The sequence below is a fragment of the Chelonia mydas genome, chromosome 4 (assembly GCF_015237465.2).
Source record: "Chelonia mydas isolate rCheMyd1 chromosome 4, rCheMyd1.pri.v2, whole genome shotgun sequence".
NCBI classification, from domain to species: Eukaryota; Metazoa; Chordata; order Testudines; family Cheloniidae; genus Chelonia; species Chelonia mydas.
The window spans coordinates 19,697,654-19,713,483 of NC_057852.1; the positions used below are offsets into that span (position 1 = coordinate 19,697,654).

General features: G+C 42.1%; 1 protein-coding gene across 9 annotated transcripts in view; it reads right to left on the reverse strand.

Annotated features, from left to right (window-relative positions):
- WDFY3 (WD repeat and FYVE domain containing 3) overlaps window positions 1-15,830 on the reverse strand; it is a 296,640-nt gene that overhangs the window by 48,498 nt on the left and 232,312 nt on the right. For all 9 annotated transcript variants that reach the window (XM_043545050.1, XM_043545054.1, XM_043545049.1 and 6 more), the window contains 3 exons: window positions 15,378-15,607; window positions 14,254-14,363; window positions 4,709-4,891 (listed from right to left, as the gene is read on the reverse strand). In XM_043545050.1, coding sequence (XP_043400985.1) covers window positions 4,709-4,891; window positions 14,254-14,363; window positions 15,378-15,607 — 523 coding nt within the window. The remainder of the gene's footprint in view (window positions 1-4,708; window positions 4,892-14,253; window positions 14,364-15,377; window positions 15,608-15,830) is intronic.

Consider the following 15,830-nt stretch of genomic DNA (forward strand, 5'->3'; position numbering starts at 1 on the left):
ATTTGCACCTCTCTTGAAGGAGTAGAGAGCATTTCCAAGAGGCTTGTTTTGGGAGTCAGTAACCAAAAGGTAAGTTACAGAGCTGATAAGTTTCATTCTCTCTTTCACATTATAAACAATGGAAATAAGTAACAAGGAATGCTTCTAACAGATTTTGGATAGGCTGGGGCTTTCAAAATATAAATAGCATATTTATATTGTGGCAATCCCCAATAAGCTGCTTTCTAAACACAGACAAAAACACACAGCCCTCTGCCCTGAAGATTTTGAGAATAGACACTGACAGCTCAGCTGCAGTTCTCAAACACTTTCCTCATACTTTTGTTGCTTTTACTTATATGGAACCTACATCAATTCACAAATATTTTCAATGCGTAGAACAGGTATGATTGTTACACACATAAGATACCGGACACAAAACCAGAAAAGCAAGGAAATGAGAATTGAACCCACTTAACAGTGCACAGCTTCTTGTACTCTACCCACAGGCACAGACCTTATAACTACTGTACAACACAGTCTACACACCCTTAACCATGCTCCCAAAGGTTACCAGCCATCCAACACTCTTTTTACCAAACTACCCTCAGAACACACCAATTAACAACAACTAGTGTTACAATGGGGTAGCATGATGGAGGGGGTGTGCGTGCAGAAGGGATGCTGAGGGAGTAGTCTGATGCTGAGGTTGGTATCCATAGGGGCCAGGGCTGGACTAAGGAAATATGGTGCTTAGACATACCATGACACTGTCCCCTCTGACTGTACCATGGTTCTGCCAACTCCCACCTGAAGTGGAGATGACAGATGCCTCCTTTTCCTCTGGGAGTCAAGGGCCAGCATGAGGTCAGCTTTCCCTCCCCCAAAAAGGAGCAACAGGGACCATCTCCCCTTGAGAGAAGCAGCAGGGGTCCCCTTCATCTCCCCGGAATAGGGAGGGGTGGCGGCAGGCTGGGCCAGACCCAGCAGCCAAGACACACTTGCATGGGTAGGATGTGAGCCACACGGGGAGTCCTCTGTTGAGGTGGCATTGGTAGAGTTCCCCAGAGCTGTGGATGCACTTGGGATGCACCCCTCAACCTCTGTGAGATGCACACCTCCTAGAACCATTGTTTCAGGTGGTTTGCAGACTCAGGCAGAACACTGTTTCAGATATGCTTGGCTTGTGTTGTCAAGCTTTTCCTGAAACTAGAAACTTATTTTTAATTTTAAATAAATGGAATCCTAGATTCTGACTTAATCACATGTCTGCAGGAGCTGGAGCCTAAGCACAGGTCTATAGTGTCTATGCCTTAACTCAGCCATGCTATGAAGGTTGAGTTCACGCTCTGGTGTAAGGTCTGTAGTGTATTGTAATAGCAACGAGTCCTGTGCCTACACATGGAGGAATAGATGATGCATACTGTTAAGTAGCTTATTTTTTATTTTCCTTGATTTTATCGTTTTGCATCGTGTGTTATGTGCATTGCTACCTTAACCACGGAAAGTCTGTTCTACCCAGGGCTGTCTTAATAATGGAGCTCTGATTACCAAGGGAGCTTTGCCTGCCCCCTTCTTCTTACTGCTGTAGATTTTAGGAGGTGGGATATGTTGAAAGAGAGAGAACTGGGGGTTGTGGCAGGGAAACAAAGGAAGGTGAAAGAAGCAGTATTGCCAAATCTAAAAATCATGTATTAGGTCCCCTGAAATCATGAAATTGACAAAAAAAAAATAAAAATAAAAATAAAAGATCAGCAGCTTTAGAAGTACTCTACTACCACCACTCCACTTTTGTTGTTTGCTGTCTGATTTTTGAGCCATTGGGGGAAGCAACTACCATACGTGATCATTTCAGGTTCAATATGCAACCTTAAATTCAGAAATATGTGATCCTGCCTGTTAGTTTCTTGAAGGGGACTCCACTTACCCTCTCCTGACACCGAGCTTGGGGGAGCTGCCATTTTATCCCTCTTCATCCCCTCTCCACCAGCCTGCCTCCCTCCTAATCCTTCCTGCCTTTTCCTTGTATGTCCCATTCTTCCTTTCAGGTTTCTACATACAGCCTCCTGTCTACCCTGTTTTCTTTTCAAAAACTACCTATTGAGATGGATCTACTGAAGATTCACCTCTGACAATTTTTGCGTAAACACTCAATTTCCACAATGAAAGCCCAGCCAGATGTGGAAAACCAAGAATTTTAAGATTATTTCAGAAAGCCACCTTAATTATAGAGTCACAACCAGCCTCTCCATAATTAGTTTTTAATGCCTGCCATTTATCATTTTAAAAATTAAAATGATAGCATGGACTAATCAAGACAAAATGTTAATGAAAGTTTTGGCTGGGTTACAAAGTATTGTGAATGGCAAGGTGCAATGGAAAAAGTGTGAGGAAAAGAACCATGCAAACCGTTTTTACACCATGTCCGTCATCAAGGCCAGGTTACACTATACCATATTGGTACACAAGGAGTATTTGTCCATTTTTCCTCATCTTAACTGATTTCGCAACCATATTTAATATTCTCTGTTTCGAAAAGACCTAACTAAATTGTGAAAATTTAAGCATTGAAATGAATGAGTGGGAGCTTGGACTCACACTGTCCTTTCTGGGATGCTAACAGGAACCTACTGCTAATCTGGATTGTTGTCCCGAAATTCCACTGGTCACTTGTTTCTTTTCAAATGTGAATAAACAATAACCCATAGAGATTAACCTTGTCCAATAAAACAAATGTGAAACCAGCAAATAGTTCAGTGCTATCGGCTTCAGATGCCTCTTTCAGTCTGCAGTTATAGCACCGTGATACAATGCTGAAGATATTTTAATTCCTATTAATACCCCAACCTTTGTTTAATTCCCCATCCTTGTTTAGTGAACATCTAACACAGGAACAGTAGTGTCAGAGCTGCTGACAATGTGACTTACTGATGTTCAGGACCCAGACTTGCCTCAAACGGTATTTTTGCAAAAATTATACTGGAATAAATTTTATGAAAACAATTCTGTAGATAAGAGTTATAACTAATGAGACTGGAATGCACAGAATAATAACCATTGCTCTAGTTCTAGAACAGAAATCACCTTATAAGAAATAGTGATAAAGGATAAGAATATAATTAATGCCAGTCAACATGGTTTTATGGAAAACAGGTCTTCTCAAACAGACTTGATTTCAGTCTTTGAGGAGAATACAAGTAAATGTAATATACTTACACTTCTATAGGGATTTAAAGCAAAGTGGATCCAGATCTCAAAGTAGCCTTCAATGGGAATCATCACCCAATGGGAGTGTTTTTAGTGGGGTTCTGCCAGGATTAATTTTAGGCTTACATTTTTTAACATTTTCACCAATGATTTGGAAACAGAAAATCACTGCTGACAAAATTTGAGGACGACAAAGATTGGCAAAAAATAACCAGAAGGACAGATTACTCATACAAAGAGACCTGAATCACCTAGTAAACTAGGTCCATTCAAATAAAATGTGTTTTAATAAAGTTATACATCAAGGAACAAGAAATGCAGGCCATATCTACAGAACAGAGATCTGTATCACAGAAGGTAGTGACTCTGAACAGGATTTAGGAGTTATGCTGGACAAGCAAATCAACATGAGCTCCCAGTATGATGCTGTGGCAAAAAGGGCTAATGCAATCCTTGGATTTATAAACAGGGGAGTAATGAGCAGGAAAGGGGAGGTGATTTCACCTCTGTCTGTGGTACTGGTGAGACTGATAATGGAATATTACATGTAGTTCTGGTGTTCGCATTTTAAGAACGATGTTGAAAAATTGGAGAGGGTGCATAAGAGCAACAAAAATGATTCAGGGGCTGGAGAAAATGCTTTACTGTGAGACTTAAAGAGCTCAAAGGTTTAGCTTATCAAAAGAAATCTTGAGAGGTGACTTCATCAAAAAAGAAGAAAATTTTCTCAAGGGAAGAAAACACCTGATACTAAAGGGCTCTAATCTAGCACAGAAAGGCATAACAAGAACCAGTGGCTGAAAGCTTCACCAGGACAAATTCAAATGGGAAATAAAGTACCATGTTTTAGCAATGAGGGTGATTAATCACTGGAACAAACTACCGAGAGAAATGGTAGATTCTCCATTTCTTGATGTTTTCAGATCAAGATTGGATGCCTTTATGGAAGATATGCTTTAACCAAACACAAGTTATGCTTTGGTCAAACAAAAGTTATTGGGCTCAGTACAGGGGTAACTGCGTGAAACTTAATGGCCTGTGATCATATTAGATTATCTAATGGTCCCTTCTGACTGTAAACTCTGCAAATCTAGGAATTTAGGATGTTTTTGCTGCCACAAGTACAGGATAAGTGCATTATTCACAAGAGGTGGACGTATGACAAATGAGTTGTACAGGTCTTCCCAAACAAGAGAGAATAAATTTTTTAACCCATGCTATCATGTTTTATTTATGCTACAAGTGCATATTATTTTGTTTCTCTTTTATTGCTAAATATCTGTTTGTGTAATGGTCTGCAATTTGTACCTTGGTTTGAGAAACATATGCCAGTTTGTTACGCAAAGGTGTTGGTTTGATTGTAGTTATATCTACCAATAAGTGCTATAACGTATATACAGAACACACACTTCCTAAATTCATTATTAAGGTTACAAAACACATGAGACTGAACATCTGGTGTAGAAGATAACAGACCAATTTGATATTTTTTGGAATACTATATCTTCACATTTATTCTTACCCAAGTGATTTTGCCAGCATTTTAAACTTGCTTCTTCAATAAAAGGCCTTGCTACAACTATATCCACATGGCCACGGTCATTGACAGGTAGTGTGACTTTGAATACCTCTTCTAAAACTTGTTTCTTACTGTGAATCAGCTCTGTCCATACTCTGTTTATGGCTTTTAAAAGAAGCTGGCGACCTAAACAGGTAAAAAGAGCATAAATAATTTTGGCAGTTTTACAGTAAGTATTAATGAGCTGAGTGACTAATTCATACAAAAATATATATCTGACAAAGAAGGCTTTGTATTCCCCACATGCAGAATGTCTGTGACCAGATTGCTTTTTCCTCAAATTCTTTGCATTTGACCAATTTTTTTTGACAAATTTTCTCCTTCCATAGATTGGTGATCACAAATACTTCTCTCTGAGTAGTCAGCATTCCAGCTGTGTTGATTTAGTTGTGTTTTTTTCAGGTAAGTCACACAGCATTGCTTCTGTTTCCTGATTGGATGAGTGAGTCAACAAGTCCACTGCAAATATACTGACATGCGTATTCAAAATTTGGTTTCCAGAAATTCTTGCACATGTAACTTTTAAATTGACATTAATTCTGTTAACCTTGAACTCATAACTGTTTGTGGGAAGCAAAACACAAACAGGCACAAACACAACCAAAGAACATTCATGTGACAACTCAAAAAAAATTATTTACAATATTTGTTCAGCGCATTCAATACCTATAATCAATCTGGGACTCAGTCTTGTTTTCTGAATCATGTCTTCCTTTCCACATTAAGTATTATCTTAATTTCATACTTTTATCTCCTCCTCAGACTGGCCCCCGAGTGAGGGAGGTAGCTTACATTTTGAGACTGTGGCAGCATATTTCTGGTTTTATTAGTAGTGATACAATGTTCTAGTTGAAGGCTGCTGCCTACATTCTGCCTATGAAAGCTACCAATGAAGAACACTGAACTGGTATATCATCAGTAGCATGAGTGGGATTAACTGAGCTCCCAACCAGAGTTTCTTCACTAGTATTACATCTCATCACCATTAGTCTGTGTGATTGAATATTCTGTGCCCTTAAGATATTCCAGGGCATAAGAAAGATGACAAAAAAGAATCATTAAGGACTTAAACTCCTCCCATTTTAAAATAATGCTTTAAGTGATATGGACCAAGCATATTTGGAAAGGGTTTGGTTAACTGGGAAGAGACAGGACAGGGGAGGGTTGGACGGGACACAGAAGAAGTGGTCACTTCCCTTTGAAACCTAGAATGGAACTCAAGATTCCAGAGTTTCACCATTTCTCCACTGTCAGCAAAGAATTATGAAACCCACTGGGTAAAGTGTGTGTGTTTCCATCCCCTCCTAGTGCTGGTTCACATAACAGTAATGGGTTGTCATCCTCTATCAGTTACTCCAATAGCTCAAGTGGCACAGGTATGTGTGGTGGATATAAAGGTTCCAACCCTGATGATGAAGCATGTGGATGTCAGTGTGATGCCACATGACTGAATTTGTATTTTCAGTTTCCTTTTTTAAAAAGCTAGCAAATTACACCAAAAAAATCCCTAAGTTAAAAGAACATTACTAAGCTTGTAACGTCAAGCACTCAAAAATTAGGAAATGCCACTATTAAGAGTGCCTGTGCAACCTCAGTTCAGCCCCTTTGTGCATAAGCACTTTGATACCATCTTTGATTACATGATCACATACTTTTATTTCCATAGGACTCCTGCTTTATTCAATGCATAGTACGGACCTGCTCTGGAGAGGAATCAGAGCTGTGTTAGTAAAGGAGGCTGTTGCCTATAAGTCCCCTGCCTCATTTGTTGTATAAGTTGAAAGGTGTGTAGAGAAGGAGGCAAGGGATTGCAGGAAGAAAAAGGATAATCTCATGGTGAAGGCCGTTGAATGCTACCCTGGACAACTAGATTCTATATCTGCCTCTGACATGGAGATCCAGTGTGACACTATGCAAGTAACTTGCATCAAACTTTTCCACAGGAAATCACTGATTATGTGTTTCTTATTTTCTCAGTGCCTAATTTGAGACCCTGGGCTCTGATGTGCTGAGCATTCAGAACAGCAATGGAAGCTGTGCTTTGAACATATGGAATTCAGGTTGTAGGTGTCTCAAAAGGGCCACCAAAAATTAATGGAAACTTCTGACCTTAGTCTCTCTATGCCTCAGCTCCCCAACCTGTAAAATGGGGATAATACCCCTTAGTCTCACAGAGATGTTGGGAAAAAGAAAGGTTACTTACCTTACAGTAACTGGAATTCTTCAAGCTGTGTGGTCCCTCTGGGTATTCACTGTGGGAATGCATATGCTCCTGCACCCAGAATATTAGCGTCCATTGGTCCACACATGTACCTCCTCATGCTTTCAGCCGAGGACATAAAAGACAGTATGAACCAACCACCTCTCCAGTTCTGACTCTGCCATGAATCACGTGATGATGCGAGCAGAGGGGAAGGAAGGCAGGTCATGAATATTCATAGGGATCATACATCTTGAAGAGTTACTGTAAGGTAAGTAATTGTTCTTTCTTCTTTGATTGCTGGACCTATAGATATTCACTGTGGGTAACTCCCAAGCAGTACTTGTTGAGGATAAGGGTGCAAGGAAGCATGATGTACCACAAAGCGGGGGATCACTAAGGCCAAGGACACTCCCCCCTAGCCAAAGCTTGGACTAGTGTGTAATATCTGGTGAAGTTGCGTATGGAGCCTCAGCTAGCTGCTCTGCATATCTCTGAGAGGGAGATTTTCTGTAAGGAGGTTATTGATGCTGCTTCAGCTCTCATAGAATGGGCCTTGACAATTTGAGGAAGATGGGGTTTCATGAGATCATAGCAAAGGATGATGCAGGAGGAAATCCACTTAGAGACCCTTTGGGAAGAGATAGCTTTCTAATGGTGACAGACGAGCTTAGGGACTTCCGAAAGGGAGCCGTTCCATGCTGTTAGAAGGCTACAGCCTTGCACACGTGCAAGGAATGGAGCCTTGTCTCTTCCATGTTGTGGTGAGGCTTGGGTAAAACACTGGAACGTGAACAGTCTGGTTTAGGTGAATCTCAGAAGGAACATTCAGTAGGAACTCTGGATGGAGTTAGAAAGAAACCTTGTGAACAGCTGCAAAAAGGTAGATCCACCATAAGGATCCCAAGCTCTCCAACCCTTCTAGCAGAGGTAACTGCCATCAAGAAGGCGATTTTCAAAGAAAAGTGAAGGAGAGAACTGGAGGCCAAGGGTTCAAATGGTGGTTTCATGAGTGCAGAGAGGAAGAGGTTCAGATCCCAGACAGGGACTTGTTTTGAAACTCGAGAGAATGTCCTTATGATCCCTTCAGTCACTCTGCAGTAATACGGTGAACAAACACTGAGTAGCCCTCCACCTGAGGCTGGGAAGTGCTGACGGCTGCCAAATGTACCTGTGGGGAAGCTGACTGATAAGCTGGTCATCTTGAGTGAGAGAAGATACTCCAGAATGACAGGAATGCCCAGTGCCACTGCATGTAAGTGATGCTGCTGGCAACAAAGGGAGAATTGCTTCCACTTTGCAGAGTAGCATTTCCACGTAGAGGGTCTCCTGTTGGTATTGAGGATGGACTGAACTCCCCCATAGCATGCTCTCTATGCATGCAGTCCATCAACAATGATGTTGTCAGATGTAGACATGTTGCGCTTCAATGTTCCCTCATTCTGGGAAAGCAGGTTCCAGAATGGTGGCAGGTAGACACATGGGTGAGAGGCTAGCTGTAGTATGGCAATCAACCAGATTTGCCTCAGTCACCAAGGCACCATAAGGATCACTATCGAGTTTGATCTTCCTGAGTACACAAGGAAGCGAAGGTATGGGAGGGAAGGCATACATCAGTGGTTCTGACGACTGCACCAGGAAGACGTCCCTTCTGATAATGAGGCCTTGGGCTGCCTGGGAACAGTATGCAAGGTGCTTTTTGTTGTCTCGGGATGCAAAGAGATCCCAAGATGGGAACATTCACTGTTGGAAGATATGCTGTGCTATTGACGGGTGATGTTCCCACTCATGCTCTGTTTGTGAAGGCTGCTGAGACTGTCCACCATGAATTCATCACTCCTGAGATGTGTACTGCTCAAAGGGTGATTCCTTGCCTGATGCACCAGTTCCAGAGGTGGACCACTTCTCTGCAAAGTGGGGTGGATCTTGCTCCTACCTGCTTGTTTATATAATTGAAGAGGTCCATACTGTCTGATTTGACCTCTAAGTGGGTGGATTGAATGATGGGTAGAAATGTCTTGCATACCTTGTGAACTGCTCAAAGCTTTAGTAGGTTGATATGTAGCCTGGATTCCTGGATGTAGCCTGAGGCAATCAGAAGCCTTGGCCTGTTTGGCTGTCAAGATGTGCTCCCCATCCTAGTAGGGAGGCATCCGAGATGACTGCATATGTAGGTGGCACAGAAATGAAAGGGAACCCCATGCATACTTTGTCCTGGTTCTCCCAGCAGGTGAGAGATGTCAACATGTCCCAAGGAAGAGAAACTTTCTTGTCCAAGGAGTCCCTTTTTGAGGCACAGACTGGCAATAACCAGATTGAAGGCATTGTAAGTACAATGACATAAGCATACACCACCATGTGGCTCAACAGGAACAGGTAGAATAGGGCTGTAAGTCTGAGGTGAAGCTGGTCAATGAGAGCCCTCACAGCAAGGAACTGTTCCTGAGGTAAGTAAGCTCTCACTATGTCTGAGTTCAAGTTCACCCCAATGAATTCTATGGTTTGTCTGGTGTGAACATGGACTTGCCTAAATTGGCTTGCACTGCAAGTGACTGAAAGAGTTAAAATGAGATGGTGGGTGTTGCATGTACCTCCTGGTATAAGTGACCAGCGAACAGCCCGGTCATCCAGGAAAGGAAATACTGGTCTTCCTTGTCTGTGCAGGTAAGTGGCCACCACTGCAATAACTTTTGTAAATACCCATGGGGCAGCCAAGAGGCTGAAAGGGAGCACGCTCTAGTGAAAGTGTTCTTGGCTCACTACGAAGGACAGAAATCTTCTGTGAGCAGGGTGAACGTCCACATGAAAATATGTCTTTCCAACTGAGGGCTATATACCAATTGCCTGAATTGATGGAGAGTATTATAGAGGCCAGAGTGGTCAGGTATTCTGAACTTTGAGTATTGTATGAAGAAATTTGATTATCTGAAGTCCAGAATGGGGCTCTAGCCACCTTTCTTTCTGGGGATGAGGAAGTACCTAGAATAAAAAGAAAAGGAGTACTTGTGGCATCTTAGAGACTAACAAATTTATCAGAGCATAAGCTTTCGTGAGCTACAGCTCACTTCATCGGATGCTCACGAAAGCTTATGCTCTAATAAATTGGTTAGTCTCCAAGGTGCCACAAGTACTCCTTTTCCTTTTACAGATACAGACTAACACGGCTGCTACTCTGATACCTAAAATAAAAGTCCATCCTTATGTGAGAGAGTGGTATATAGTCTCTACTGCCCCCAGCTGAAAAAGACAAAAAGACAGTCTGCCTCCCATTTCAGAATCCTCTCATGAGAGTGGTCTCTGAAAAGGGACAAGGAAGGTTTTTGTCTTTTTTTTGGAAGGGAGGGGGAGGGGAGAGGAGGGAGCCATTCTAGCATATAGCTATTTGATAGAACGTTCAGGACCCACTTGTCCATTGTAATAGCATGTCACACCAGGAGAAAGGGTGTGACAGTAGGCAAGGGAGACTGGCTGTCAACCCATAAATGTCTCATCTAAACAACTTTCTAAGACGTGGCTGCGAAGTGGAGGACAGGGGTTCAGGATGGTTCTTGGATGTTCATACATTATCTGTAGGAAGACAGCAGCAGTCAATGCCAAGGCACATGAGGCCTGGGTATTTTCTACAGGATACCGGAGTATAAATAGCCAGAGAGATGAGGATAGCTTGTGAATCTTTGAGAGTATGGAGCAACTCATTGGTTTGGTTACTAAAGAGGTTGCTGCCATCAAAGGGAAAGCCCTCAGTGGTGGTCTGGACCTTTTTGGGGATCCCAGAGGTCTGCAGCCATGAAGCTGTCTCGTGGATTATTGAGGTAACCAGTGAGCCTATTACTGTGTCAAGGGATGCCTGAAGGGAACAACTTACTGCTCGCATTTCCTCCTCCAGAACGGCCTGAAAGTTAGGCCTGCATTCCTGAGGAAGTTTGTTCATGAACTCTAAAAGCTTGTTATAATTCAAGAGGCCATATTTCAACATCAAAGCTTGGAAGTTTGCTGTTCAGAATGAAGTGAGCTGTAGCTCACAAAAGCTTATGCTCAGATAAATTTGTTAGTCTCTAAGGTGCCACAAGTACTCCTTTTCTTTTTTTGAAGAAAATAGATTCATTTGGAGTATGGAAAATGAAAATACGTCATTTGGCATTTTTATCTGGTGGAGTGGATTTGGGTTGGTGTAGCTGGCTTCTTTTGTAACTGCCTGGACTGCCAGGGAATTGGGATTAGGGTGGGAAAACAGGAATTCCACTCCTTGGGTGGCAACAAAGTAATGTTTTTCAGCCCTGTGTGGGGTCTGGGCTCAGGTGGCAGGAGTGTGCCCGATCACTCTGGCAGGTTCCATGATGGCCTCTTTAATCAGGAATACCACTTTGGAGGGCACTGTAGCCTGAAGGCCGTCCAGGAACTTATGTGCCAGATCCTGGATCTCCTCTAGTGGAAACCGGAGAGCATCTGCAATTCTCCTGAAATGATCCTGGTACTGTTTCAAATCATCTGGGTGTAAGGGGGAGGCTGGTGATACTGCCTCATATGCAAAGGATGAAGAAAATCAATCTGGTAGCTCTGGTGGTATTGGCGGTTCTGGCTCATCCTCCTCCATCAGCTGCTTCTGCGGGGGGCACGGTTGTTTACCTGGTGTTAAACACTTCTGGGCGCAGAATGTTGGGTCCCATATTTTGGTGAAAGAAGTAAGGGTCCCAAAGGTCCCAATAAGAATGATGGGATGGGTCACAGGGATTCGGAGTTGGACCTCACAATGGATATCATTGGTCCTTGGGTCAGAATTACTGATGGTGGGGATGAAAGGGAGGGAGAGTGGTTCTCAAAGCCTCATCTGGGCTGATGGCTCTCCGTTGGGTATCTGGAGAGACCATCAGTACTGGCTCATTTGCAACTGATGAATAGGACTCCTCATATTCCAATGGTGGGGCTGCTGGATCTAGTTCCAGCTGACTGGGACTACAGACAGATGGAAAGTGAAGCGGATGAGGCTGATCCTCCTGTTCCTAGTACCAGCATTGCTGGGGAGGGGACCTTCTGCAGCAGGATTAATTCTAAGAGAATCAGAGACTCTGGGTCCACATACATAGATAAGTCCTCCAGGACAGCATAGTGAGGACCTCTCTGAGTGAACTGCCCATAGTCTTGTGCTTTGTCTGGACTGTATATGCCTTCTTGAAGGTGACGGATCTGTATGGGGGAAGTACTGTCAGAGCAGGGGGAAAATGATCCCTTCTGACCTTCCTGGAGTTCTTAACAGTCCCTCACTATGTGGTTTCAGGGTACTGCCTTTTCTCTACAAACTCCGGGCACACCCATTCCAGAGTACGGAGTCTTGGGCAGTATCAGACAAAGGGGCAAGATGGACTCTCTTTCAAGGATCCATCAATAGATATATCCCTCTTCTTGCATTTGCTCTTATATTCCTCATGGTTCTGCTTAGTAAAGACCTGTGCTTGGTGAAGGACTCCAAACTACTGGTTCAGGACACCAGTGAAACATTGCCCAGAAAGGTGGAAGGGGAGAGGGAAAGCCCAGAATCCAAGTGAGGTCTCAGAGAGCTCCATAAAGTGTTTTCAAAGCTTAAGTTCAAAGTACGTGGACAGTACACGGTACATGGAGAGAAGTATGGTAGACGCCACACCTCCAGGGCATGTTAGACTCCCTGAAGCAATACAGGCACTCACCCAGGAAGACCCGGGGGGTGGGGCAGGCCAGGCAAGGCTGAAAGTCTGGTAATTAGGGCATAACAGATACCTGAAAGCAACAGGAGATAAGGGGAGGTAGCACTAAAATTAAACTAAATTAATAATCCAAGCTAAACTATTATTTACAATATTTACAGATTCTATGCAGGAGTAAAGAAGAAGAGAAGAATGGACACAGGAGGTTCCAACCAAACCATGAGCCATAGGAAAGGAACTGGAGAGGTGAATCATCTGTGCAGGCCTTTATGCCCTCAGCTGAAAGCATGAGGAGGCGCGAAGTGTGGACATGGACCAACCGACACTGCTTTTGACGAATTTCTGGTCCCAGGCTTGCACACCCACCCACAGTGAATATCCATAGGGACCAGCACTCACAGAAGGATTAATGTTTGTGAAACACTCAGATGCTATGCAATGAGTACCTTAAGGGAAAAAAACATGGAAATCAATAATTCTGTCTTCAGAGGAAGGTTTGAATAAATATGCAGTAAATAAGGCCTAGGGTCATACAATGAACAATGAGGAAAAACAAAATACTGAATAAGCTGCTCATTCACTGGGCACTGTTCACTGAATGAGGCAGGGGTCCTGTGGAAAAAGCAGGATGGGATCATGTAATCAAAAAGTATCATAATGCACATGCAAAAGGAGTGGAATTAAGGTTGCAAGTGCAACTTTAAATTCTGATATTTCTTAAGTTTTGAGTCTTTGACTTTGCAACCTAATGTTCTTTTAACATAGTTTTTTGTGTATGTAATAATATATATAACCTTCATGAAACTAGAAATGCTCACCTCACTGAATGTTCTCCTCTAAGGGTTGGTTTTGTCAAACTGATCCAGGTGAACACTGAGAAGGGTACAGAATAATAATAGGGTGGCCACTCTCTCTGCGATAAGGACTGACAGTGAACTTAACTTTTACATTCATGCCCCTGATTCCTAAAACTGCTACTTCCATATCTTCCTGTTTCGCCTGTTTCTTTTCTTCATGTATCATTAGGGGCTCTTTGGTGGTTCTCTCTTACCTGCTTCTCAGGCATCCTACCTACTCTCTTTAGTGCTTTTCAACACCCATCTGTAATAATCCCAGTTTTCCTCTCTGGACCAATTTGGTAGCTAATTTCCAGTAAGTGACAGATCCTGCTGTTTTCACTGAATTATATACCTTTTGCCTAATCATAGTTACTTCTTACCTCTGTTTACCAAGATCTAGCTGACATACACGAAACTATCGATTTATATTGGACTAGCCTCTGTATTTATAAACAAATTTTGCTTCTAATTAGTATTGTTAACACTTTTAATGGCCTTTATATCCATATCAGGAAGAGACTGAAACATTCACACTGTTTTGATAAACAGATAGCTGTCACTGGATGCTCCTCAACATTTCTGTGAAGTGTTCTACATTTTTGATATGTTTACCATCTCAGATAACCACCCTCTCCTTCCGCCAACACCCTGCACCAAAAAATGGGAAAAAAGATGGTGGTGAGGAAGGGAAGGAGAAGAATAAGAACATTTTAAGAATCTAGTGGTATTAACAGAAATCTGATCTTAGCTTTAGCTGCTTTTTTTAATTACCTTCGCTAATATCTTGATTGTAGACTCCATCTGGTTCAATGTCAGAGGGGATCATAATGTGCCAAGTGGTCATCCTGGCTTCCGCTTCCAGTCCAAACCCATCAACACCACTACAATAAATTTAGAATGAACAGAAGCAGATAGGGTTTAAGAACTGAAGTGGTTAATCTTTCTGTGGTATCATCAAACCGAATCAACGCATACTGCTACAGGAGCAGAGACATGCTTCTGGTCCCTCTTGTTTTGGGGATATGCAGCCTCACTCTGAGCTGCAGTTTTATGAAGAAGGGCATGGTTTTTCTACTAAAGTCACTGGGGAAAGATAGGGTGAAACTTGTACAATTCAAATTGCTGACAAGTGTCAAATGGGAAGCATTAGATTTCTGCTGGTATTAATACTCAAGAGACAGATAAAATACAAAGAACCAGGAAAAAAAATTCACCGGAAGAATATGGAAATTCAGGAAATTCAGATTGGTGTTCCTGACCTTTACAACAGAGTGCAAGACACATTATTTGGTCAAGCATTTGCCAGACTGCAGATCATCAGTTATTTATAACGGTTCAGGAAGGTGATACAAAGAAGAGGCTATTTATGCTGCTGGTGTAGAGAGCTGATATAATGCCTGATTGTTTTTAACCGATGTTGTATGCCCAGATGCTAAGGCAATGAGTGCACAAAAAAAAAAATCATTATTTGCAAAATAATTCTAGTTCTTTTCTCTTTAAACTCACATCCCACTTTGATTATCAACCGCACTTATTACAAGTATTTCACTGTTATTGTTTTCTGACATTTGCTGGCAATATCTTGCAGATATTTTATACTATTAAAGGTTAATAAGGCTGATGAACAAGGTATATTCGTGTACCAATATCTTAACATAGCTGTGGAAAAGGAGATGGGCAATACAGTCTGAGGGGTATAATCCTAATTGTAATTTTGTTCAAGAGGAACCATTTCAGTTATCTTGAACTTTCCTGGCATCAAACATTATAAACAGAGATCCACAATTTTGCCAACTGTTTGTGATTCATCAGTAAACAGCCACAGCTTAGAGAGGAAGAAGAAACACTGTACAAGACTGACTCTAGTATGATGAATTTAAGTTTGAGGCACTTACCTTCCCATATGCAGATTAATCAGGCAGTGAGCTAGACAGCAGATGAACTCCTGATCATGGTTCCCGGGTCCCAGAATTAGGTTTCTGTTCACCGTAAGGACCCTTAGAGAATCAAGGAGAGCAACTTGCTGAGGGACAGTTTTGTGTGCCCTTGAGAACTGATACAAGATGGTCCTATTCAGGCAGTGATAAACAGCATCCAGTGATAACCCCTGAGATCTTCTTTTTGACTGATGGAAAGCACAAAACAATTAATATAATGTCAGACAGTGAAATCTCCACACAAACTTATTTCTTCAAATCCGACACTGATTTTTTTCAAAAAACTTTCATTTTACTAAAAAGATCTTTGTACTGATTAATTCTTTAGCTCAATCCCAGTATGTAGTAATGTTTTGCTTGCCTGGAAATGAGAACTGAAGTCATGTTGATAAATGGAGTGATAAGAATTTT